The sequence below is a fragment of the Coturnix japonica genome, chromosome 4 (genome assembly GCF_054131305.1).
Source record: "Coturnix japonica strain WE chromosome 4, WE-NBRP24, whole genome shotgun sequence".
NCBI lineage: Eukaryota > Metazoa > Chordata > Aves > Galliformes > Phasianidae > Coturnix > Coturnix japonica.
Window position 1 is genome coordinate 44,396,216 of NC_140666.1, and position 27,250 is coordinate 44,423,465.

General features: G+C 38.3%; 1 protein-coding gene across 26 annotated transcripts in view; it reads right to left on the bottom strand.

Moving 5' to 3' along the window:
- TENM3 (teneurin transmembrane protein 3) overlaps positions 1–27,250 on the bottom strand; it is a 770,347-nt gene that overhangs the window by 301,302 nt on the left and 441,795 nt on the right. For 25 of the 26 annotated variants that reach the window (XM_085545060.1, XM_085545048.1, XM_085545077.1 and 22 more), the window contains one exon: positions 8,881–9,183. In XM_085545060.1, the coding sequence (XP_085401186.1) occupies positions 8,881–9,112 (232 nt within the window). In that variant the 5' untranslated portion in view covers positions 9,113–9,183. The remainder of the gene's footprint in view (positions 1–8,880; positions 9,184–27,250) is intronic. The other variant, XM_085545051.1, reaches the window with a different exon arrangement.

The window sequence follows — 27,250 nt, forward strand, 5'->3', positions numbered from 1 at the left end:
TTTCCTTCTCAATTTACAGATAGCAATGACAGCAAGTCAGGCTTTCTAAGACACTGTTATCTAAGGAAAGGTCTTGAGAGGAAGGACATAAAATGGGAAGCAAGTGGATAAGAAAACAAATTTGCTCAAAATGAAAGGATGAAGATTTTAGAAGAGGAGGTGGCAAAAGATAGAGGCCCTTCATGCTTTATAAACTTCTGATAAGAAGTGTACAAATGCTGCCTTTAGAATTCAGAGTGTTAGGCAGGTAGAACACAGTTACAGAAAAGAGAGAATGAGTAATAGATGCGATACCATCCATTCTGCTGCACAAACTCCACAGTACATTCACTAACAGGAGATTCCAAAGCTGCATTTGCAGAATTCTGATTGTCAGGATTCAAGGAACCACAGTGAAGACTGACAAGTAACACACTTAGCCTGTGTTAGTAAATATTCTGTTTTTTAAAAAAATTTTTTTTAATTACATCATCCTGATTTTCTTTTCTGCTTTTGTGAATATTATCTATGAAATTTAGAGCACTCTAATCCACTATGTTGTGGTTTTATCCTGTCAGTAACTTCTGCGTTTTTCTCCTCACTCGTTACAACCTCCTTGTCACCTCCTAACCTGTTTCTTGACCTTTCTGCTCCATTCTCTTTTCCATCTTTACTGCCTTTTCTTGTCCTTATCTGAATCTGAGTGAAACTGTAGGAAAGATGCTTCTGAATACTTTCAGTAAAATACACAAAACCAAACTGCATTAAATCATATTTTGTCTAAGCAAACTTTAACCATGCAGCTCTCCCATTCCTTACAGACTTTCAAAAGTAGGTGGGGAACTAAGCCAAACTCGCAGTGACTCCTGAGAACTAGCAGTAGTGACATGTTCTCCAAGCTGCACTTGTGCAACTTCAGATAGAAGAGTTTTAATGGGAAAAGACCCCAAACCCGAGTATAGTCTGCAAACAAAACAGAAAACACAACCCCCCCCCACCCAACTTTCACTGTCTGGAGGGAAATAGAGTATTTCAAACATGATATTTAGACTGCTCATGTATTCACAGTAGCACTAAGCTATAAAAATGCAAGGAAAGACAGGTTTTAACACTGGTCTTGGAAATTTATATTTCAAGAGATAGAACAGAATAAATGCAAGTGGTACAGAACATTTTCCTACCACTACTTTTTCAAGTTAGAATTGAAACATGCAGTCTCTCTTTGGCATGGTACAGGGGACTCTGTTATATTCCCTGGCAGGCTTGGGGGTGGCGGGAGGATCCTCAGTACTAATCCACAGATGAGAACATAAGCACTTCTTAATCTAGCATAAGGATAAAGGACTGTTCATCAAGTCCTTCTGAAGGTATCACAGAGTAAGATTAAAGTCAATTGAAGATAATTTTACAATTGCACAATTCAAAGCTTCAAGCTGCAGCATAAGCAATTGTGTTTCAGTCAGAATTAATAATTCAAACATTACAGTTCCAAATTGTTGGATTTCAGATAAAAAAAAAAAATCTGATTTTCTGAATATGATCAAGTAATATACAATTTAAATTAAGGGAAACTAGCAAGTCTATCCAGAACATGGATTGCAAGGGAAAAAAGGTTCTGTGGATTTAAAATAGAAATGTAACTCCATGAGTAGCAAGGAATGCAAAGTCTTGATCATGACCAGAATGACAGTACAGATATTTCAGGCCTCTATTGTAAAGTTTGGATCAAACTGTGAATCATCAACACCTAAGCATCCATTTATTACAAAATACAAATAAAGACTAAATTTGATAGATGTGGAGAAAATATGACCCGAGGGTAAGCAATGCAGAGATGATGGATATGCAGTCTGAAGAGAGCCTAAAACCACAGATCTGACAGGTATGAACTGCTGCATTAAGGTCAGTAGGATGCTAATGACATAACATATGGCTTGGAATGGGAAAGGAAGGTGAAGAGGAAGGAGTCAGCAGGGAAAGAAGCATGTAGAATACAGCCCAGGCTCAATCCTATCCCTTCAGATGTGGAGGGGAGAACTCCACTAATTCTGCAGGAGGAAAGGCACATCTGCTGCCACAAGACAGTGGACAGAGAGAGGGATACAGCGTAGCATGGCAGAAAATTTGATCATTTCAACAGGATCTGAACTGGTGTAAAGAAATAAAATGATCTCATTCAGAAAAGCCTTTATACATTTCTATTTGTTGAATTTCATAAATAAACATCCCACATTCATAGGAGTTTCCTCTGCAGTGCATGAACAGAATGAGGGTCTCAGATCACTGTAGGTAAGCACAAGAAATGCCAGTAACTAAATCACCCACAGATTCTGCAGAAAAACCCTGTTCGTCCCTCACTCGCATGCAGCTCCCTTCACATTTCCCCAGTGGAGTTCACATCCAGATGTAGCACAGTGTAGGCTTAATGTAGATTTTCTAGCAGAAAGCCCATTAAGCTGAAGAAAAGAAAGGGTTTATGACTTGGATGTATCTGTGGCATGGCAAATAAAAAAGCATAAACATAAAACATGAGACTAATCTGATTTGATGGCTCTTCCATTTTCTCTTTTGGTTTTGATAAGTAATACTAAGTTCTGCCTCTCAAGCCAGTAAGCAGTGACAATTTAGACGACTTACAAAAACTATAATCTGACCGAGGAATTATTCCTATTTCACTTATCAGTCTTTCCTCCCACATCAGTTTGCTAGTAATGGAACAAGTAACCCTCACAAGCTGGTGTGGAGTCCTGACTCTCGACCCTAAATCAGCAAGCAGGACTCCTTGCCTCCAACTGCATGCTTCTCCTGCTTCATTCTCACCATGGACACTGACACACCACACTCATCTTTCACAGCCATGTGTGCAGCTCACGTATCTCCCCCATTCTCCAGTCAGCTGCTTATTATGAACAGGAGCAGCATACACATCTTGCTACATGAGCTACATCAAACTATAAGGGCAATTATATAGACCTTCCAGAATGTCTTTCATTCCATGAAGCCAAAAGCCTTCATGGGCTTTGTTCGCCTTAAAAATCCATAATCATTATGATCAAGAACTTCGTTCCCTTCTTTTGCAATTGGTCTGGTACAGGACGAGGCTTTCATTCTGCGGACCAAGGCCATGCAGAAATGCCTGATCAAGCAGTGTACTGCCAATAACCAAGGTTGATTTTTCCCTAGAGAATCACAATTGCCCTTTGTCTCCAGATCCATAGCTCATCTACAGACCATGACCCTCCAGGGGCCAATTTGAACTAGATGAAAACCTTAGAGAAAGCACGTGCATCACTGAGCAGGAGCTAAATATACTCTTAATCAAATGAAAGTGAAATGTTTTCCTTAGTACCACTCTGCAGCTAAGAGAATAACTTTAAAAGTCAACAGATCCTTATCACCTGGAACCTGAAAACCAATTAACTTCTTACAGTTGCTTTAAGAAGTAACTAGTACAGCAATGTAAGATGATAATACTACTTAGCACTTACAGTGCTTTTCATCTTCAAAGCGTTTTGCAAACATAAACTAATTAATCTTCCCAACATGTCTGTGAGGTGGGCAAGTGTTAGTATACCTGTATTACAGAGAGAAAAGAAAAAAAAGCACTGCTGGCAGAAGGTTACGTGCTTAGCTCAAGGCCACAGAATTACCGAGCACATGCTGGCACTGTATGCTTCTCACAAAAGTTGCCTGCTCAAAGCGAGAGGATGCTGCAGGTGGTTGCGTTTTAGCATAACAAAAAAGTCTGCCAAAATCATACTAAGGATGCATTCTGCACTGCAGCTCACAACATAGAACTCTAATGCTGATAGCTGCCTTGGATTTTCAAAGATGGCACTTGCCATGTCACTGAACAGCGATTAATTTGCTCATCAGGAGAATGCAAAGTCACTTGTTTATCATTTCATACCTGCTTGTAAATAATCCACACTGTGGGCTAATGAAGTTCTGGTAAGGATTCTTGCCTATCTGACAGTCAAAACCAGCACACTGATAACAGAAACTCAAAAGTGGCCTGATCCACCTACCCTCCCATTGCCTCATAAGGGAAGGCTTGAAGTACATGAGCTTTAGGTTTGAAACTGCAACCATTTAAATTCTTTAATCCTGCAGCTGACGTTTATGGTGACTGAAAAGATTAATCACTCTGCTACCCAAATAAGTCATTTCAAACAGCTAATATTTAAAAACAATAAAATTTGACATCCTGTTTCATTAGACTAGAAGTTGCAATTCATACTTCAGGTTTCTGAAATCTTAAAAATGAACCTTTGACAGTGTTTAACATCTTCAATAATAACATAACATGGTCCTAACATACATATCACTATTTCAGGTTTTCCTTTTACTGAGTGGTGAGATTTTTCCAGCGCCTAAATCTAATTATCATGGAATGGCAGCTGAACAGCAGTTACGATTCATCAGCACAGTGTAACACACTGTAAATGGCTTTGCTTTTCAGCAGCCTCATATCAGTGACCCAGCATACTGTGATGGGAAGAAATTCTTTTTCTTTGCTTGTTTGTTAAGTCCAGCCCCTCTCTTAGCAGACTCAAGGAGTTACGAGGCTCCTAAGAATTCCAGGACAGTAAAGATATAAAAACATCTATATGAATACTTTCTCCTGCAAAACTGGAAGGGGCAGCATGAAAAGGAATTTGAGCTGAGGCTTTGCTGACAGCAAATCATGCTGAATGATAAACACAGAGAACTTATGCTCGCCGCCAGTTAGAAAGACCAAGTAACTTTACCTCCAGGCTAAAGTACAGATGCCTCAAGCTTTCAAAAAGAAAAAAATTAACACAACCTGCACTACCTCGTCAGCCCTTCTTGTAGCAAAAGGTATCCTGCAGCTCAGCTTCTCATCTCACAGTGTTCATGAACAGTGGTGAAATTACTTCATGTGTAAATATGGACACATGCAAATCTCAGTGCGTCATGCCAACTGTGCCTCCCACTCATATCCTCACTGGCTTGGCATGTAAATCCCATTATAGCATCTTTATATTGCCTTGCAACAAAAAATTATTTGTAGCAGAATGATGGCTACTTAATAGACATTGCAGAGTCCAAGAGTTTCAAAACATATCTGGCAATAAATAAAATACAGTTCTGGCCTGCCTTTATTTCTCTTGCTAAAATAATAAGACCTGTAAAACAAGCCCTTCAGTTCTTGCAGAATTTTGCAGGTCTGATTCACGATCATCTACAAATTGTTTGCAAAACACTACACAATTAATTCCAAATCTTTTTATCAAATGTAATTTTAAACATACAGTTTGCTGTCTGTAGTTCTAAAGTCCTTCCCTCCTCATCCATACTCACGCAACACTTCCAAATATTTTTGCACATCAGTCTCCTATGCACATTTTATCACTTCCCACAGCAATTTAATTTTGTAAATAAAGGAATTTCTCTCCAAGCAATAGAGAAATTCAACTTTATATATTCAGCTTTATTTCTGAATTCAGCGTGATACTTGGGCATACTCCAAAACATGAGCATTTAGGTTTCGGAATTCAATTAAAGAAGTTGTACATTTAAATAAGACTGCTCATTACAGTTGGATACTTCAAAGCATAAGTAAATAGGTATCATATTCCTCTCTAATTCAGACAGCAAACAATCATATCATCACATTCTGGAAAGCAAACAGCCTTTCATGGTGCTTCATCCACTGTCAAGGACAAGATTAGGCATCTTCTCAAGTATGCAATGTAAAATCACGCTTAAAAAGGAGTTTTAATGAAAAAGGCTCAAGTTCTTCATTTACATGGTCGGGTGCAGAGTTTAATTACTCACAATTACCAATTTTTTTTGAAACTTACATGGAGATTAACAACAAAGTGAAAATAAACATCTAAATTAGAAGTTCTAAAAAGAGTAAACTAGAGAGAACTGAAGAGTTTAAAAATAAACATGGTCCTGCAACATACATAGGTGTTTGAGAAGGAGGGAGAAGACCACAGGAGATCTTCGTCTTTATAGTTAACTGAAAGCACACTGCCTTGATCAAGTAAGTCACTTCCCAGAAACACACATCCTTTCCTACAATCTTATTAGCTGGGTTCCAAGGTAACAAGATAATCCTAGTCCTACGATAAATACTACAATATTTTAAAATTAAATTATTTTAAATACTGTTTTATGAAATAAAAGGAGAAACATCGTTTTAGACTGTTACCGCCAATTTACGCAGTAAATCTCAAACAACAGAAATTCAGTGGATGAGGAAGAAGATGCTGAGAGTGGAGCTGATAACTGGGTTACTTCCCCTCCATAAGCAAAGATTTCCTGGGACAAAACTTCCAGGCACATCTATCTCCTATGGCAGCATCCCCTTCTGAGTTCAACCATGGGTACTGTGAAGCAGGAAGCACAATAACCCATACTGAGACGAATAAGGAAGAGGAGGTGGTAAATTTCTCACACGAACAAAAAGCTTTAAAGGGTTTACCCCCATGTATTGGCAGTAACAACGGTGACATTTTTTAGTTGTGTCAGATTTGGAAGAGTCAAGAAGTTCAAGTAATCGCTCCAGTAGATTTCCAGTGGACACTGGAAATTTGGTACCATTTTACACAGGCCGAGCAAAATGAAGCAGTCACCATCAATTAATAAAAATGTTAATTTCTGATTAAAGGCATTTATCAGCACTTGCCTTTTTTCACCTGTAGTTTTTTTTTCCTGTTGTTTTTGCAGGGTAGCATGTAATTAGACTGTCAAAGCAGCTACATATCTGCACTCTATTTTTAGACAGAAGCAAATATATACATATACATATATATATATATATAAATATATATATATGGAAGTTTCTTTAATATATTATTAAAAAGCCTTTAGAATGATCTTGAGCACTTCCTCCACCAAATGCTTCTGATGCTAGTAGTAAATTCTCTCAGTCAAGGATGAATCAAAAGAACACAGTATCTAAAACTACAAAACCAGCTCTTATTAATTTGACCCTATCAAACTTGCAGGTAGTTCCCAAAGATGCTAATACAGCAAGTATTAGAGGAAGCCAGTAAGCTGTACATGGGAAAGTGAACAGACAATGAGAAAAATCAAACAGACACAGATGACAGCACTGAGAGCACTGGAAGATGATGATGACACTACACATCTCAGACTGACAGATGTGTACCTTATTGCATACTGGTCAATAAGTATTAACTATGTACTGTGTACTTTTCTGAAGAAAATGGAGAGTAAAAAAACCCGCAAGCCCCAGTGCTTCATCATACATGTTGTGCCAGATTGTTTCATTTCTTCCATTTCCTTATTTCTATTTAAAGAGAACAGTACTCTATTCAGGGAATGGTTTGTGAATTCTTAGTTAGGTGATATTAAATAAACAGTGTCTATTTTGATATAAATTTTGCCACTAGTACTGTGAAAGTGCCTATAGTACGAGCCTTAGAAAACTTCATTCCTCTTGGTTTTCCCTTAGTAAAGTAACAGGATCAAGGTGACTAATGACTTCAGCTTAAAAGAAGCGATGACCTGAAGTTTCAACATAGCACAGAAACAAAAAATACACAGCAGAAAGCAGACAGACCACAGTAGCAGCCATCCTCAGTTACATGAGTCGAAGAGAAATATTTTTATTTCCTTTGCAGACATTTGTAGGGAAAAAAGTCAACACCATCTGCATGGCTCTAATTCTAATGTAAAGTTATTCTACTTGGAACAAAGATAAACCACCAATGGGGAAAATATTTTTTAAGCAATTCTAAAATCAAAGCTAAAGACTTTCTCACAAGGAAAAAGCATTCTATATCTACTCCTAAATCTCCTGCTTCCTCAGAAGAGAGAAATCTTTATATAGAAGACTGAGGGTTCATTTTACACATCTTATGGCCTACATTTATTCTCATAGATAGCTAGGCAACAATACTGCACACATCCCAACATTTTTTAATTATATTTTATTTTTTTAAACCTTACATTAAGTACTTTAGTTGTGGAAGTGCAGAAATGCCAATCCTAGAGGTTACATTTTTGAATCCAAAGTGATGCACTGAGTTCTTGACCCTAATGAGAGTTAAGTGCAACCTGACAGAATCAAAAAGGATCTCTTAAGAGCAGTTAGGCTATACTCTCCCTCAGCTAGAGTCAGCTACAGCAGACTGCCCAGGTCCACATCAGGCTGGGTTTTGGATAACTCCATGGATATTTACATCTCTCACATCTCCCCTGTCCTAGACTCAGAAATTTAACCGAGACCGTAGTTAGCATCTGATTAGGTGTCACAGTTATCCACTAAAAACAAACAAAAAACAGCACACACACAAAAAAAACAACCCAACAACAACCCACTTTCAAACTGATTCACCTTACTAATTTACTCACTCTACAGTGCTCTATTATTGCCCTTGTGAACTAAAAGCACTCAGCTATTAAATTATTTGTATACTCAAATACGGATACAGGATTTTTCAGCAAGCCTACTTATGGGGCCTCATGTTCTCTGAACGGTTGCATTCATTTCTTGTGATTAATTTTGAAGCTATTTAAATTTTAGGGATATTGGAGTGGCAAGCTTTTGGACAACCCATTAATCAGATGATCCTTTTTGCCGGGGGTCTGGTTTTTAAACTGTAAGGCCTGAATACTTCACACTCTAACTCACAAAGCTGTCACTGAGTCATTGCCCAACATGGGACATTTATGTAGGTTTCCTGTTGAGCATATATTATTTATTTCAAAGATGGCACATAATGCTCTCCCATCTTTGTAAAATATTTAGGAAGATACAAATGAAGTGTATTGTTTGTGCAGAGTACTACTAAAAGTGTTAAAACGGGTTTAATGACATCCTCTTCTCACAGTAGGAACGCCTTATTACTTGGTACTAATGAATTATACACTCCAGTTGTATAAAAACCTCTTGCCTACCTTGTCTGGTATACTCATCTGCTTCTCTGTGGACCAAGTCTTTTACCCGGTTTCCATACAGCAACCTAGAGGAATCATGATCAAAAGCCTTCAGGGTTTCACTGGAGCTGTAAGACTTCTGTGTAGGCACTCTGCACTCTTCATTTTCTGCAGAAGAATTTGTGTAGCGCCGTTCCTTGTCCCGCCTGCTCTTTGTCAGGGAGCAATAAGGCCGACGTTCTTTCACATCCATACTTCATTCCTTCTGTGTGCGCATCAGCCCAGCTTGTTTGGAATTCTTATCTACATTCAGCTCACATCTACCTAAAACAGAATGAGAGAGACAACGGAAGATGTGTTACAACAATCTTTAATTACTGTGATTACTTTTCTAACTACCTGATGTGAGATCAGAGAAAGGTCTGATCAACTACGGGCAAAATGCAGTCCCGTCGCGTGCATAAGACTCTCGATAGTTTCAGGTACAAGCTATCCTGAGGAGCAAACAACTAATTCCTGTTAACAACAATGCCAGTCACAACAATCTTCTATTTATACAGCAGATTAGAATAATAAAACCAGACTGAAAACTAAGGGAGAAAACCCTCTCAGCTTTTCAGCTTAAGGAACGTGTTACTTACTGAAAGTCTTTCTATCTGCAAATATATCACTTTGGCTTTCCTGAGGAAGGTGTGTGCCTAATGGGAAAGACACATGCTTTTTCCTCCTGCTTGTCAGAAACTTCTCATTGTAATGTCTATTTCTGAGATACAGACTACTACAATGCTTATTGTCAATTCTAGGCTTATAAAATTGTTCTCACCAAGAGCATACATATAATTTCACAGCAAGCTACAAAAACATCATAGGCAATACGTAGGAAGGCTTCTCTCGGGTAGTATGTTTGATATAGCTTCTGCTGGGAAGCAAGGAAATATTTCATTTGGAAATGACATCCAGGAGTAATTTTTCGTTCTATCATGTTCTTGAGAAATGTTACAGTAAGAAACTTATTTCTATTCATTTTTCTTTAATGGTTCATTCCAGTTAGTTTTCAAAACAAGAATCCCCTGTTTCATCTCATGGGCCCAACACAGTTAACAGAAATAACTTCACTTCCAACAGAGTAAGGAAAATTACACTTCCCACAGTACAGAAAATTTCCAAAGTTTAAATTCTGCCATTGTTTTTAAAGAGAAGGGCTACATTAAAATCAAGAATATAATTCATATATTTTAATGACTGTCCGAATCTACAAAGAAAGAACTTTGGATGACTTTGATACTTTGCAGCTGAACTTACTAAATAAGGCTTTGATATTTCTTGTTCAACATCTTTTATGTTGGGACTCTGCTCTACCTCGAGAACTTTCTCTTTGGGGCTCCTCTCAATTTAACATACTTTATTACCACAAATGATTATTTTGTGGAGCATTATCAGTCAAGTGATGCAGAATTTTCAGAGCCACAGAATTACGAAGGCTGGAGATCATCCAGTACAGTCATTCACCTACCATCCCCACTAAGCCACATCTCTTAGTACAACATCTAAACATTTCCTGAATACTTCCAGGGACAGTGTAACCACCACCACCCTGGGCAACTCATTCCAGCACCTGGACATGCATTCAGAAAAGAGACTTCTCCTAACATCCAACCTGAACCTGCCCTTGTGCAACTTAAGGCCATTCCCTCTAATTCAAATAACATTTTGTAGTGCATAACACAAAGTAACATCCAATTCTATCAGCAGCCCATTCAGCAAACACAAGCCGGCTTTAGAACTCTTAACCTGCTACATTTTTAAGCATTTAACAACAAACTAATTAGTTCTCACCCACAAAACAATTTTTAGTGAGCATTTAATACCAAAGTGTAATTCAAGTTATTGAATGGCAAGTCTTTTATCATCCTCTCTGCTTTGAAATTCTCTGAAAATCTCTTACGTTTCTTGACCTGCCTGGATCTCACTATATACTAGAAGACAAAGCTGCCAAGTTTTCCATTTGAGCAAATTCTCTTCTATATTAATTACATTTTCAAACACTTGAGTAGTAAAAGAAATGGAAATGTTTGTATGCGGGCAATAAAATTGAGGTAGTATAGTAGCTTACACGCTTTATGACTATTTGGATGTCTGCATGTCCAGGCAGCATATCTTTTTACCTCTTATGAAACCCTCAAATTTTAAAATATTTGATTGACTAATGAATGCAAGTTCTTCCCACATGAAAATAATTTTCTAAGCACTTTGTGAACCTGATGCTTTATTACTAAAACATGCTTTCAAAAATCATCATTAACAGGTACATGCAGGTATTCTTCTGGAGAACTGAGATTGCATGCAGAAGCCCATCTGCCCTCCTATGCATTTCAAATTTGTAAAGGGACACTAATTTGTAATGTCTTTAAATTGTGCCATGGGAAAACTGACATGTGCTATTCATCATTGAAGTTTAAATAATTTTGATTTTTTTCAAGTTTCTGGGCATATGTAGCTCCTTCCTGATATTAAAAAAAAACAAACACCCACTCCTCGCAGAATACTTTGTTAGTATAGCAAGCTAAAATCCTCCAAGATTTAATCTATGCTGTAGCATGAGGAAAACTACTGATCTGCTTACCACAGAAGTCAATGAATTCAATAAAACATCAAAAGGCAGTTTGCTGGGTTATCTATTGCTTCTCTAGGCATAGCACGCAAAGGTTACAAAAAATACAAGCTGTTTAACAGCATCAGATTATTGAGATACTGACAGTGTTTACGCTGCCATGATAAACAATGAGGGCTAGTGCTTTTTTTTTGTGTGGGCATTTTGAAAGAAATAAACCAAAACAAAACAGATTTAAGACCTTGATCTTTTCAAACCAGCATTATACAAAACACCTCTTTATCTTCAGCTGCCTTTAAGCTTCTCAGAAGTTATTAGTGCCTCCCTGCAAGTTTTAGGAAAGATTTAACACACTTTGTCTCAGACCTTTAAATTCTTTTAATCACTGAATTAATATAGATATTAGAAGTAAGGAGCCAGAATAAAGCTATTTTAAAGATCTGTCTACAAATAAACATCCTGCACTGTGAGCAAAACATGAATAGAAAGATGGAGCACAGCACAACTGTATTTGCAGAACACAGAAATATATCAGCATTAACAATCATTTATTGGTCTGGCAACGATGAGTCAAACACAGGCATATGTGCAAATGGCCTCACAAGAGTTGAGCTGTAATCCTTCACTGAAGCAACCCAGCATGGTACAAGGTGCTGCAGCAGCCTCAGCCCCACACAGGACTTATTTGTCCCACCGGGAATCTTACTGCACACTTCCAATTTTTAAAACAATCTTTCTTTCCCCATAAACTCAATGAACATCCTCAATAAATTATAATTAGTGTGATAATAGTGATTCAGAAAAACACCCTGCAAGTTACTGAACCAGCTCAGCTGCTTTAATATATCACTGTGGATATAATAATAAATAAATAGAAAGAATTCCCACCCCAATCTCCAGATTTAACAGAACCAACCTGTAGACAAATTTCAACACATTTCATGTTTTCTCCTCTTTTGTTCTCAGTATCATAAAAGCTGCATCCTGCTGGAAGTTGATCGAATACACTGACCAGCTTTCTAGTCTTAAAAGAACCTCAATCACAGAATCACAGAACTGTAGGGGTTGCAAGGGACCTCCAGAGATCATGGAGTCCAACCCCCCTGCCAAAGCAGGCTCCCTACACCATGTCACACAGGTAGGTGTCCAGGCGGGTCTTGAATTATCTCCAGAGAAGGAGACTCCACAACCCCCCTGGGCAGCCTGTTCCAGTGCTCCATCACCCTCACAGTAAAGAAGTTCTTGTCCACATTCTTGCAAAACTTCCAATGCTCCAGTTTCTGGCCATTTCCCCTTCTCCTGTTCCCCTGTCCAAAATAGGAATTTTCACATAGCAGTACTTATCAAGCTAACAGTTAACTCATTCAGTCACATGTGGATGTCAAAACAGCCACACTAAGTACTCTTACGTGTTGCATCACAACTTCCAGTCAAGACAACTGAAAATTATCTAACCAAGGTATGCCACTGTTCCAAGTGGTTGATGCTTTTCTGTTCACAAGACACCAGGGATGATCATCTCTGTTACTGCCTGTTGGATCCTCTGTGACTTTGTAAGGATTTGGGCAGGGTTTGGACTCTGGTTGGGTACATACACAGTACTTACATGGTGAGCATATATCAATCACCAGACCCACACGTCAGCTCTCCTGTACCAAACCCCATCCCACTTGTGTAGCCTCCGCTGCAACCCCAGGTAGATGCCAAATTATAAAAGCCATTCAAAATCATAAATGGCAGATGCCTGTTTTTTAATTAATAATTACTTCTTATAGAAACAGGACAACCAAAGAGGCATCTCTTATAAGCAGCTGGGTCACTGGGACCACAGAACTCTTTCCCTTTGGTAAATATTTACAGACAATCCATAACTTCTAAGTCAGGTAAGGTAACTAAATTAAGTTGTGAGATGGCAGTTCTCTCATTGTTGCAGAAAACTTCAGTATGTAAAGCCATGCATGCTGAAGCTTCAGAGACCGAACAGGAATCTCAGCTCAGACTCAAGGCCAGCTGATGCAAAAGCAGGAGTTCTGCATATTATTTAGAATTCCCCAACATAGCCTTTCAGTTCCCCTTCATCACTGAAATGCAAAATAAAGCCACTATGGTGAAAAAAAACCCACAATTGCATAGCTTTTTACCAAACAACCAAACAAGCAAACAAGCAAGCACTTTCAACACTGAAGCCCTACACAACTTTATAGGAAAAGTGCAACAGGCATAAAATGTACTGCACATTTTAATTGTCAAAATGTAAATGGGGATGAAAATTCCATGCTACAGAGCATTATCTAAAACATCCAGCTACAACTACAGGAGACCTGCAGGCTTTTTAAAGCAGTTATGGAAAATTATTGCATTTAATTCTGTAGCTTCAATGCCAAGCTCCCCAAAGGGTTGTTACAGTTTGGCAACAGGATGGCTGCTCTCCCAACACTCACAGGGAATCACAGGGAATCTACTTCCAGCACAAGAGCTGGTTAGAACGCTGAGGTAATGGAATAAAGAGCTTAAAAAAAGCTCAGTATTTTATACCCTTTGCTACCCAAAAGCTACACAGACACAAGATAATAAAAAGTTAAGAATAAAGATGCTTGTTACCAAAACAAAGAAGTGATAGTCACATAGAAGATGTTATGCTATTGCTGGTGTTGATTTATCTATCTGCTACAGCATGTATTATACTCCCTTTCAGCGCGTATAGCCATTTTAGACAACTGAAAACACAAAAAGCAAAAATTGAGTTGATGCTGAGAAAAAGAGGGTAATATTTTAATACATTCAGGGAAAAAAAAAAAAATAAAAAAAAATAGAGGACGAAACATGTAATTTCCTTGTTAGAGAAGAGCAGTGATGAGCACGAGAAGCAGTTACAGCACGGCCAGGCCCTCTCTGCCGGTCTCACAGGCAGGAAGCACTGCTGTGACACAGCCATGCACTGCTGAGTGGTAGGGCAGCAGGAGCAGGGCTGGGGAATGGACTGAGGCATTCAGCACCGTCGTCCCTCCAAAGACCCACAGCTAACAATTTAGGTATACCTAAGAATGCCAGCATTCACAGCTGCACTCAGAAGCCCGCGCTATTACCAAATTACTATTATTTTTATTACCAATTACTATGATTATGAATTAGGGATCGTTGATCCTTCCGCATTCGGTTAATACGAGCCTGAACTCTGCTCGCTTCAGTCAGGAACAAATTTCCTCTCACAATATGGTACTGCAACAACACGACAGGAAAAGCATTGCAGCACTTCAGCAGGAAGAAGCGGGCTGTGACTTCTGCTCGAAATTAGAGGTTGCACAGATTGGTGTCAGGACAGCTTCTATTGTCAGCTCTGAAAACTGCTACAAGTAATGCCTAAGTAGTTCTACAGAATTATTTTAATTTAACCAGGATTTCCTTGTAATTGCAATTGTTTGTTGATGTAAATATTATGGTAATAGCAATTTGCACTAGTTATAATACTTGCTTGTCTTTCAACAGCAAAAGGAACAAAGCAAATTCAGCAGGAAATGTATCGCGTGAAGATTAAAAAGTGTACAAATATCAAGCAAATTAAGAGAGTCTCCTGTCCACAGAAATACTCACAATTCACACAACTAATCACCCATAAAACCTATTACAAACAAATACTAAGAAAAACTCAAAAGGCATAAAAGAGTGATGAAATTTCCACTTCAATAGCTGATAAAGTGAGATATGTCAGAAATCAACTGAGCTGGAAAAATGACACTTTGAAGAGGTGCTTAGGATGATCTGTAGCCATGGTGTGCCATTAGTCAAACTGATGACTCTTAATACATGGATATTTCAGGTCATCATATCTAGAAACTCACTTTTTAATATTAAAAGTCTGTCTTCCAGCACAGAGACTGGAGCAGAAGCACCCAAAGCCAGGGGAGCTGGGAACAGAAAGGCTGCCAGCCAGCAGCTCACAGCCTGAAATCAGGAAAAGCCTCCCTAATTCACGGGCTTTATAATTGGATTATATATAGAAAAGAAAAAATAAAATGGGGAAAGGAGGAGGAAAAAAGACGACCAGAAAAAATACACTGCATACCTGTGTGCATTTTTCTGCATTAGGCAGGGGGGCAGAGCACTCATATCTGCAGCACTAAAGGATGTAATAATAATAAAAGTTACTTTCTAGAGTCTATTAAAAAAAAATAATTTCAGCTTCATCAGAGGCAGAATAAACAACAACTAGACGTGTTCTACATTCATCAGAAAGTTTGTTGCAGTGAGAGATGAGAAAATCAGCAAAAAAGATACAAGGTGCTGGTCAGTCACAGAGGATGACATTTGTGGAAGTTTTGTGGCCAGTAGTTAAGGCCAAAACCCCTATGGGAAAGAAAAGCAAACAAATGCTTCACGTCATCCCTCCTTGTGATTTCTGGAAGTTCCCACAGTAGGGCTGGGAGCCTCCAGGAGGAGAGAACTGAAAGCAGCCTCATGCTAACCCTACTCACACATAGGCCTGTTGTTAGCAAACAGGGACTGGATCAACATCCCCTTTGGAGGGGTTCAGACTTGGCTATCACCAGCAATTTCTGTTCCTCTTCAGGAAGAATGGTTTACAGGAACCTAGAAAGTCTACAAAAAAGAGGAAACCCTAAGAGGAAAACCTGAGCAGAGGAAAAGAACAAACAAAACCTCAGAAGAGGAGAGCATCATGCATGATTTACTTCAGAGCCAAGTAATAAACTCCCAGAGTCAGCACTGCATAATTCATTATTCAGCAACAATTAAAATGCCTTAACTACTTTCATCCACTCCTTTAAACCTGAAACTCACGTGTATGCCACAGTCTCCTTCCCAACACTTATTTCAGACATTATTTTTCCCCTCTTTCATTACCCAACCCATCTACATTTGGCTCCTGATTTATGCAGGTGTAATTCCTTCCTGATCAGTATCTCCCAGGTTTACTTTTGCACCTGCTCTGAACTCTCCCTTCTGTTCTGACACAAAGCCAAAGAAATCCAGGGATTGCTGAAACTAAAAGAAGTCAGATGGAGAACCCACGTGTAACAAGCCCACATGTAACCCAAAACATAACAAACCCTGAGCATCAGCAAGGGTGCACCAGTCCCCGAGTCCCCACGCAGAGAACACGGTGCAATGTTTTCTTCATTCCTGCTCGGAGAACAAAGCTATCTGTATGTCAAGCTTTACCATCTGAACAAGCTGTCCATCATTCACCTCCTCCATCTCATAACAGAGTTAATTTCCAACAATTTGACAGTAATAAGGTTTTAAAAATACCTCTCTCCAGTCACTACAAGTAGATCAAACATGACACACAATAGCTGGGCACACCCTCACAGATCTTGGCTGAAAACAGCTTTCTGAAGGTGTGTGTAAGCGTGAGGAGGACCCCTGCAGTGAGGATGTCACTGGTGATGAGCAGGAGAAGGAAGAAAGAAGGCAGAAGGGCAGGTGCTGAAGCTGTGTTACATGGGGCACGGAGGAAGCACAAGCATTGGTTTCTGTTTGCAGCTCCTCATAGCAAAACTTGAAATCCCACATAAATAGAAAACATTCACAGGAGGATTTTTCTTTTCCCAGTGATCAGATGGGTAACTGGATTTTCAGACTTGGTCCCAGTGTAATTATAACACTGTCTCTACCTGGGAGCATGGAGACTTACTAACAAGTCACTTCAATACAGACTGACTAGGAAGGTGCAACAGGCACACTGCTTTTTTTTTTTTTTTTTTTTTAGATGATGAAAAAAGTCTCCATAGTGTATAGAATTAATGGTGTTTCTCCTACTGTTACAACATTTATTCATCACTTCTAATATAGAAGCATGAAAATCTATTAGCTGACGCCCAGGTAGCATGAAATGTGGCAAAGCTCTGTTTATCTTAAGTTTACATTAGCAATCTCTGTTCTGCACATACCTGTCTATATCAGCAGTCACATGCCCCTCAACACTCCCTGGGTTCCCATTTCCTGTCTGCGCAAGCTGCAGTATTTTCTTACACCCTCTGTCTCCTCTTTGGCACTATCCTACACTAATGTATAGTAAAGAGCGGAGGCTGCCTGCTCTGTTGGAACACTTTCTTCTGTAATTCCTCTTCTAACTCTTTTATAGCATCAGATTTTTAGCCTTACCTCAAAGGTCACGCAAAAAAAGAAAACAAAACAAAACAACTGTCCTCTCATTGCCATTATTTGACTTCTAGTCCTCGGGTCTGCCTCCAATTTCAACAGGAAAAAGACTCTGATTAATTGATTTTGAGTGGCCAGGAAGAAGATGGAGGGGATTGTCCCTCTTATCCTGCCATTCTGCCCCATCTGGAGTACTGTGTCCAGGCCTGGAGCCCCCAGTACAGGAAGGATGTGGAGCTGTTGCAGCAGGTCCAGAGGAGTGTCACTAAGATGATGAGAGGGCTGGAGCACCTCTCCTATGAAGAAAGGTTGAGGGAACTGGGCTTGTTTAGCTTGGAGAAGAGAAGGCTCTGGGGAAACCTCACTGTGGCTTTCCAGTATTTGAACCAGCATATAAACAGGAGAGGGAATCAACTTTTTACATCGTCTAATAGTGGTGATACAGGGTTTATATGAAAGGCTTTGTACTAAACAAGGGGGAATTTAGGTTTGACATTAGAAATTCTTTGCTTAGAGGGTGGTCAGCACAGGCTGCTCAAAAAAACTATGGATGCCCCATCTTTGGAGGCATTCAAGGCCAGGTTGAGTGAGACCCTGGGCAGCCTGAGTTGGCAGTTGGCCATGCCAACCAGAGAGTCTGGAGCTTGATGATATTTAAGGTCCCTTCCAACCATTCTATAACTCTATGACTAATGCAAACAAAGGAATAATGTTTTAAAATATGCTCTTTGGTTAACTCTTTGAGACATAAAATTTGCAACCATACTTAGCAAGTTTGTTCAAAGAACCACACTGCTCTTTGAATACTTTCACAGAGCCTGCACTGGTATGGTCCTAGCTGACTGCCAACGAAGACCCTCTCTGGTATCTGCCTTCAAAGAACAAATGATTAACCTTTAATAACATAGAGCATCCTTTGCATCACTAGGGAAGTCCCATGAAGAACCATGTCCTACCGCCTTCCTCCTCTGCCTGTGTTTGTCACCTGTAGGTATGGCCCCAGTTGTGCTCCCACACACAGCATAATTTCTGTAGTGGGGAGGGGTGCAGCAGAGCTGCTGCTAGCAGAGCCCAGCAACAGCGGCTGGTGCGGTACACTTGCATCTCACAGCAATCAGTCTCAACACGTAAAAAATACTTCGTTGCCAAAAGTTCATAGATTCGTAAAAGAAGCACCAGCTTCTATAGGAAGTATTGAGCAGCTTCACGTTATGCTTTTGCAAGGCAAGTATACTGCTTCTTTACATTCTTATTCCCACTTAAGATGATATGCCGAATTTCTCAGTACAAACACTGATTTCAGACATAACAATTCAATTCAGTTACAGATCCAAAAGTGACTTTTAAAATATAGACAACTTATAAAGAAAAAGAAAGTCTCTTAATACAACAAATGGAATTTGACCTCCAAATGAATGGACAAACGACTATAATTGAGTAATGAAAGTATCTGATGATTATTAATGAAATCCCTTGTTATCTGAGTTTTGTACAGAAAATCCACAGTTTAGTAACTCCAGAACTAAACTTTACACCTAACTGGGTTCCATTCAGGTGCAAAGACTCAAAGCCAGGAATACTGCAGGGTATGGCTCACTTAGCAGGGCAGGGAAAGCAAAAGCAGAAAAAGGACCAAAATCTTTCCCACAGTGACAGTCAAGATAACTCACATAAGTGCATGTGGACTGCTGGACAGATGAGCAGATATTTGAAACAGGATGAAAATTAAACGGTTTCCAATTCCATTTTAATATGGAACACACAGAGTGGAAACATCACTAATGTATAGGAGAAACAGCCCAGTATCTGTATTGTACCTGACGGCACTGAAGTCTCATCTCTGTATTTGTACAGCTAAGGAGCATTCTTTCAAAATGCAACAAACTGAGAGATCCAGTCGGTACTGAAAAGTTTTTTCCAGTGTAGCTGTATTTACTACAAGTCATAGCTTAAGCTAGCAAAATTTATTGTGCAGATGCAGCTATACTGACAGAAGAGTGCACTTTTAAAACCACTGATGCCACTGATGTAGATAAGCCCTGAGACTGGAGCCGGTCTGATGAATATCATAGGCTCTTAGCGCACGCAGGTGAAAGGATGAGACTACCCAGCATGGTGAATGAAGGGAATCACACCACTTGGCTATCATTTCCGGATGCACTTGCCTTCTTGAGATGCCCTTATTCAGCTGAGAACAACAATTGTGCTGCTTCATTCCTCCTTGACCCTCTCAAGTTTACAGGTTGACTCAATGCATTCTCATCAGCATTCAAGAACATACTGCTTTAGTGTGCTGTAGGGAGCTGTAGGACAAGATCAGTGATAAAATACATGTGTGAGAGAATAAGAGGGAGTGAGAGTGAGTGTGCAAGTTAATTGGGGTTTACAAGACGCAAGCATCCAAAAAGGAAAGGATTTTTAAAGGACAGATGTCAGGATTTAGAGAGCATATCTTTGATATTGGGGGTCGCCAGAAATAAAGGAAATCTTAATGCTCTGTCATGACAGATCTCCATATAAATGAATTTAAGAACTTAAAATCAAAGAATTTGCAAGTAATGTAAAGGAGAAATTGCATTACTCACAAACACCAAGCACAGCTGGAACAGTGAAAGACTCATACAGAAAGTTCAGAACGTAGCAAAGGAGAGTAGAGCAAAGTAGGTTAGGGAGCTTGGAATGGTGAGCAGACACACAGCTCTGTGGCCCGATTTTATAAGAAACATCAGATCTTCACCAGTGCGCAAAGCTTAACTCCCTAAACCTAAAAAAATTAAACATTACAAAGGGAGTGAAATGTGTGTATGCATAGAAATATACATATATAAATGTTTAATATACATGTATGCATATATGTATACAAATAAAAAAAAACTATGAAAGACATGCTGTGATTAAAGTATTATTGGGGGTTGTGAATGAAATAAACATAACCGTCGTTTTTCTTGGAGCTAAAATACTGAAAAAAAACAACACTGTACAGCTAACCTAAGCTATTCAAGTTTGAGAAATATATCTGTGATTCTCCTCCCTCATCCCTCCGACAACATGTTCCAAAAACACTTTAATGCTGATCATTTGCCGCTTCACAATAATAAGTACTTTATGGTATAAATGACCAAAACAAATTAACCAGGGAGTACTGGAAGAAAAGACAAAGATAGGCATGTTCTAATAACTACATAATTCAGTTTTTAAACAGTCTCTCCCTTGCCCTGAAAAATATGGGGAAATTGCCCCCCCATAATGTGCAACGTGCCATTGTAGAGGCCAGTTCTATAATGATTTTACACTTGGAAGCCGGAAAAATATAAAACCATTATTTTTAATCAAAATTTACTGTGCAAATGAAAATAGCCTCAATAATTATAGTGAAATATTGCTAACTGTATTATTCCACATCCTCTTACCTGTTAAAACCACAGGGCTATGCTCCAGAGTGCGTGAAGGAGAAGTCAGTAGCTTTCAGCACGAGAGTCAGATTTATCAGGAGCTGCTGCCTATCAGCAGGTCAACAACATTACTGAGAGGCTGCATCTTCCACATCCTATTTAAGGATTTAGTTACTGTTCAAAGCAGCAAGGCAACAACAACAAAAAAAACCTACTGACTGGTTCATGACTAATGCAAAGGGCACTGGACATGTTATAGCCATTCAAGAGCAGGTACAACAAGGAGCCAACAAAGTAGTACTTGCCTCCCTACAACATCAAGTCCTGAAAGCTTGGTCATAACAGTGTGGCATGCTTAGGACATTATGCAATATTGTTTTCTTAGAAAGTAATCCCAATGAGACTCATTTTCTGAAAATCTTGTCCATAAAGTCATAAAGCAGGGTTCTGTACTGAACTGTTGGTTCGCCAACTACTGTTTGCCAGAATCATCCCAAGAACAAGAAGGAAAGAATCCTCACAATGAGCACCAGGCTCCCTGCAGTGAAGGGCAGAGAAAGACGGTGGCTTCCTGTCAATACATACCCACCCATTTTACTGCCAGCCTTACAACCTAGAAGAACACTGGAATCACAGAATTGATTATTATTAATATATTATTATATTAATAAATATTAATAAATATATTATTAAAGAGGCATTTCTTTAATATCATGAGCTATTAAACTGCTAATACGCTAACAGAACAACCAGCCAATTCTTATTTCCTTACTAACATTATGCAACCTTTTACTTTAACATGACTCAGTGTGCCATAATAATGCTTGTCTCCTCATCCACTCAGTTTGCAAGCAGTAGCTTTTAAGCACAAAGAGAGAACTTCAAAAGCTTTAGAAGGTCTTAAAAAACTCAGTCTGCTTACAACAGCAGATATTAGCTCTCTTACCACTTTCCACTACTTTTCCCTCACTCTCTCCACATGCAGAGTTTTCAGTATTGTGTATGAGGGAGCAATGAAAAGAATGGTTGCTGCCACACAAGTTCTCATTTGACCACTTGGCTGTCTGATGAGCAAACAGCCTTTGTCACAGGATACTACTCATGACATTCATGGATGACCGCAGAGTAACTATTACACTCTGCATACAAGTGATCACCTTCCAAATTCTTAATATTAACAGCAGTAGCTTTCAAAACAAAAAGAGAGAATAAATTTTAGAAAATACAGCATTATATTTGATCTACTGAAATGAAAGCATTTTAAATACTGCTGTTAAAAGCTAGCTTCTTCAGGGAAATAGGAACAGTAAGTACTGAAGTAGACAAAACACTGAACAGCATATGTTTTATCTTCTACCACATATCACTTACAATCGAAAGTCATAGTGCCTCTCTTCGTTTGAAGAACATTTAATTACTATGGGAATCCATTTACTAGTTTTGGTGGACAGATGATTTACATATGTAGTAATTATATTTTATGGCTTTAAAAAAAATCTGCTCTATTACTAACATCATAACTGATTTCAGGAGACTACATGCTGAAACAGCAAACCATTTTCAGAGAGCTGTTTTGTTCTATTACTGCAGAAGACCTGTGATAATATTAAGCCTTTATTACAACACACACAGATTATTACATAAGTAGGAAGAAAATATTCTTTCTCTATACTTTGGAATAAACAGCTCTCACACCCACAGACCTTAAATACTCAAATTCCCAGAGACAGTTTGGTGAAATGGATCCTTTGATGAGCTTCATAATCAGGCAAAAAAAAAATCAAAAAAAACTCCCATAAACCTCTTCCTATAACCTGCTGTTGCAACTGTCGCTGGTGATCATAAGCTTTCAGTACTGTGAATAATTCAGAATCTCATCTGTTCCTTTAAACATAAAGACAACGTAGAGAGATAAAGGTCACTTTTTCCCCCTCCAACTACTGACTTTTCCAACCCAGCGCTGGTCCAATCGCATGATACACCTCGTGTTTGACATGCCTCCCCTGAAAGCTCCTTAGCAGCAGTTAGTCTGTTTAGTTTAGAGTATAAAAATAACGGGGGCACAGTGGAATGACAAGTTTCAGTAGTTACACACACAGTGACAGCACTCGTGTTTTCATGAGCTGTTTTTCTGCTGCTTGATGTATAAAAAGTCTATGCGTAATCATAACAGACAGATGTGGGCACCTTCGTTGTAGCCAGGTGACGTGGCACTGATGCATGGGAATAGTGTTATTTGAAATTTATTTATGAAAACTAAAACTGAGCAGCACAATCACCTGCTTTCCAAAAACTAACACTTGTGAATATTCTCCATAGGCCTTTTTGAAAAGGCTGTAAATTCACTGCCGTTTCCTCTTTAATCTCATGGTTTAGAAGTACAGTGGAAAGCTGTCAGGATACTGTATACGTACAGCATACACATATTACATGCAGTTTTACTTGAAAATGTTATCTATCAGAGATCAAGACAGATTTATATAACAGTATTTATTACGAAGATTACTTACTGCTTACTTCAATCACCTTCCTTAATTTAAATTATAAACCTTGTTATAACTCAAGGAAGGTTATTTTAAACATGGTTCTGCCTTTTAATGAATACCTCATTTTCAAAATAAAGATAACTAGTCAAAACTTTTTGAGTTAATATCTGGAATTTTAGCAAACGTACACCCAACTGAAGGCTCTTGCATTGAACCATAAGTTTCTGTCTAAACACGAAGGGTGCTAGAGTGTTCTTAGATACTAAAAAAAACCAACAAATCTGCCACATAATATATCAAAGAGTGGCATTGAAGTTTTTGTTTATTTCCTTGCTTGGCTGGTGGTTTTATAACCTATGATTGTTATTAGTGAAAAATAATTATATATATTATATATACAATATATTATAATATATATATTATATATATTATGTCAAGAAAATATATAATACTATATATTATATAGTTCTTTTCTTCCTCTTGCTGAAATCAACTTGATGGTCAAGGCAGATGACCAACTAAGGGAAAATAAAGATTATGATGCTTTTCTCTCTCTCAAAAAAAACCCATCCATGTTTAAGTAAGATCTAGTGGGCTTTTGTTTGTTACTTGACATATTTCCCCCATTTCCTTCCTTCTCTACAAATAATTCCATATCTATCACAAAATGTCAAGTTTGCTGCTGAAGGACTTTTCAATGTCTTCATTATTGAGATCAATGAACTCCTCTCTCAAACTCCTATACTGCAAGGGTAACCTTTCTCCAAAATGTCCTTCACTCAGAACCACCCACACTCCCGAACATGGCTAAACATGAATGATTTCATAACAATAAAAACGGCCAGTGTGCATTTACTCACCTGGAATATAGTTTTAATATTTTCTTGACAGAAAGCACTAGAAATAGGTATTTCTTATTCTGAGAACCTCTCTTCTCAAAGACTCTGTTTCTCATATAAAAGCTCCCTAAACATCTCAATTCCATACAGAATGTCAGAAGCACACTACAAAAAGCATCACGAAAGGTCATAAAATTCCCACTTCTCAAAAATTATTTGTCTGCAGTCTCCCATTATAAACATTTTACAGCCTGTGTAAAACTGAGTAATCTAGACAGTCACTGTGCCTTCCAAGTCCTTGATCATTTAGTAACACCATCTCTCTATCACAAAAAAACAAAAACAAAACAAAAAAAAAAACCCCAAAAACAGCACAACAACACGTTAATACCACATGCAGGTCTAGATTCTTCAAGTCCTAAAAAAAATCTAATAAACTCTTAGGCTCTATGAAAACAAGACATTTTGTAGTGCTTACTAAAAGAAGTAATCCCAGCATCTGTTTTTATGGTAGAATTCACGTATCCTAGAGATATTTTAAATGATACAGCAGTTTTTACAAACTTAGGTTAGGAATATTATTAATTTTTTTTTTTTCTACCCTTCAGGCAACTAGGTTGCCTGTAGATACAAGAGAGAGGAAGAATAAATACAGAACACTGCAAATGAGCAACTGTTGAGCTGCCCTCATAGCAAGTAAGAGAGCAGTCACTTCACTTGCAGATGGGAATAACATGAGTTGTGGTCTCCAAACAACAGCTGAAGGCTCTGCTTAGCTACAAGGCCTGAGCAACTGCTAGAGTCACAGAAGCCAGCTTGCCTCTCCATGACAAAATACTTCCTCAAAGGCCATGAGGGAGAGCACAGCTAGCATATAAGGGATGTATCTAGACGTTCATATTATGAATTGGGGTTTTATTGCACTTGTGTTTTTTTTTTTCCTGGTTTTTTTTCCCCCTTTTTCTTTTTCTTTTTTCCCAATGAGAACAAAAGAAAATAATAAAGTAAGCTCAACACTATGTTCAACAGAAAAATACTCACACCAGCTCCCATTTGAATCAGTACTTGTAACTAAAAACATGTAAGTAATTAAATGCTTAATCCCAGAATATTGTGTTGAAACAATAACAAGCAGTTTACAGCATTGTGCTCTGTGTGATTTTTGGTTATTTTACTTGTTAGAAGAGTCAAGGTTTGGGTTTCTGGAGCATGGATGAAAACTGGGTATCAGAGCAAAAAAGATTACCTTCAAGCCAATGAACCTTGTCCCTAACCAGCAGGTTTTGCAGCACCCTAACTGATACTGCCCAGCTCAGACCCCCACCTGCCTGGACTGCTGCTATTAGCACTAATGAGCAGTGCCCATAAGTATGACAATTTTTTGGCAAACTTGACTACCACCAGTAATCTTTATGACAACACTGGCACAGGAAAGCACGCCAAAATGAAGACTATATAGATATCTATATCTATGTATCTATCCAAAATGAAGACTATATAGATATCTATATCTATGTATCTATCCAAAATGAAGACTATATAGATATCTATATCTATGTATCTATCTACCTATCTATATATATATCAGTTGGTCTAATGACTGCTACCTACAATTCATTTACTGTATAATATCAGTCTCCTACCATAGAGCATCAATGCAAAGTATTGGAAGAAAAAAAGCAAACACACAAAGATGTTAGAATGTGCACATAATGAACACTAACATAAAATTTCACCATTTTCTTTATTAGTTTATAGTTTTTCAGTTCTTAATTGCTGCTGTTTGAAATAAGTGTCTAGGAAACATGCACAACTTCATCAGTAGCAAATCAAGTGAAGCATCTCAGTTTTGATGCTAATAAATGGTGGAAAAACAGCCACAAGAGGCTTGTATCTGCTGTTTTTCTTAAGTTGTCGAGTGAACGTGCTGTCAATATGAAATCTTAAAAAGTGTCTGTATTTAAGTTGTCATTTGCCAGATTCCTGCTGTTCTCTCCTAGTACATTTACACTTCTGTGTGAGCAATGTGCTGAAAAATGGAGGAATTTCAGCAAATTAACTGCTTGTCTCTTTTTTACTAAAATCATTAAACTTTATTAGTAGCAGTAAAAAATAATAAAAAAATAATAAAAAAATCATTCAGCAATTTTCATCAGGAGGAAGGAAAAAGAGGGCACTGTGACTTAGGCTCAGAGGGAAGCCAGCATTACATTAAAAAATGGTAACAAATGGATTTTTGGAACGTGTAAACAACCAATATGCTGTGATCCTGAAACCACCTGCATATATGCCTAATCTTATTGTAGGCAGAGGGTGATGTTTGGAACGAAACACCCAGAAATTTCCAGGTCAATCTGTCTTTCTTGCTAAATGACTTACATTCTAGCCTTCCCATCTTAAATAAGTTTCACAATTTACCTTCATGGAGGCTAGTCAGACTCTCAGGATTCGTGATGAGTAGGAAAAAAAACCTACCATTATTTGTAACATAATATATGGAATCTATCTTCAATTAGTGTAGTTGTTTCTTTCATGGCTATTTAATTGCCTCCATAACCATTCATAATCCACATGCAGCTGCACATCATACATTCAAAACAATTCTTGAACAGAATGGTCTGAAATTGTCCGAGGCACCTAATTCAAAGCCCTTAATATTTTCACATCTATCGGCTTAAGCTCACATGGTGCCTCTCAGGAGTTTGCACACAACAAAGTAAATCTAACAGACAACACTGATTATGATTTATGACAAGTTTTTCCTTTAAAAAAAAATTATAACACAAACAGCTACATAAAGAAAGCATGATAGCAAGCTCACTTAATGTAAAAAATACATGACAGTAAAGCTCAACTGGAATGCAAGGCTCTGAAATCCACATTAGAAACTCTCACAGATAATAATCACAAATCATAATCTCCAGTGAAAAATCCAACATGTAA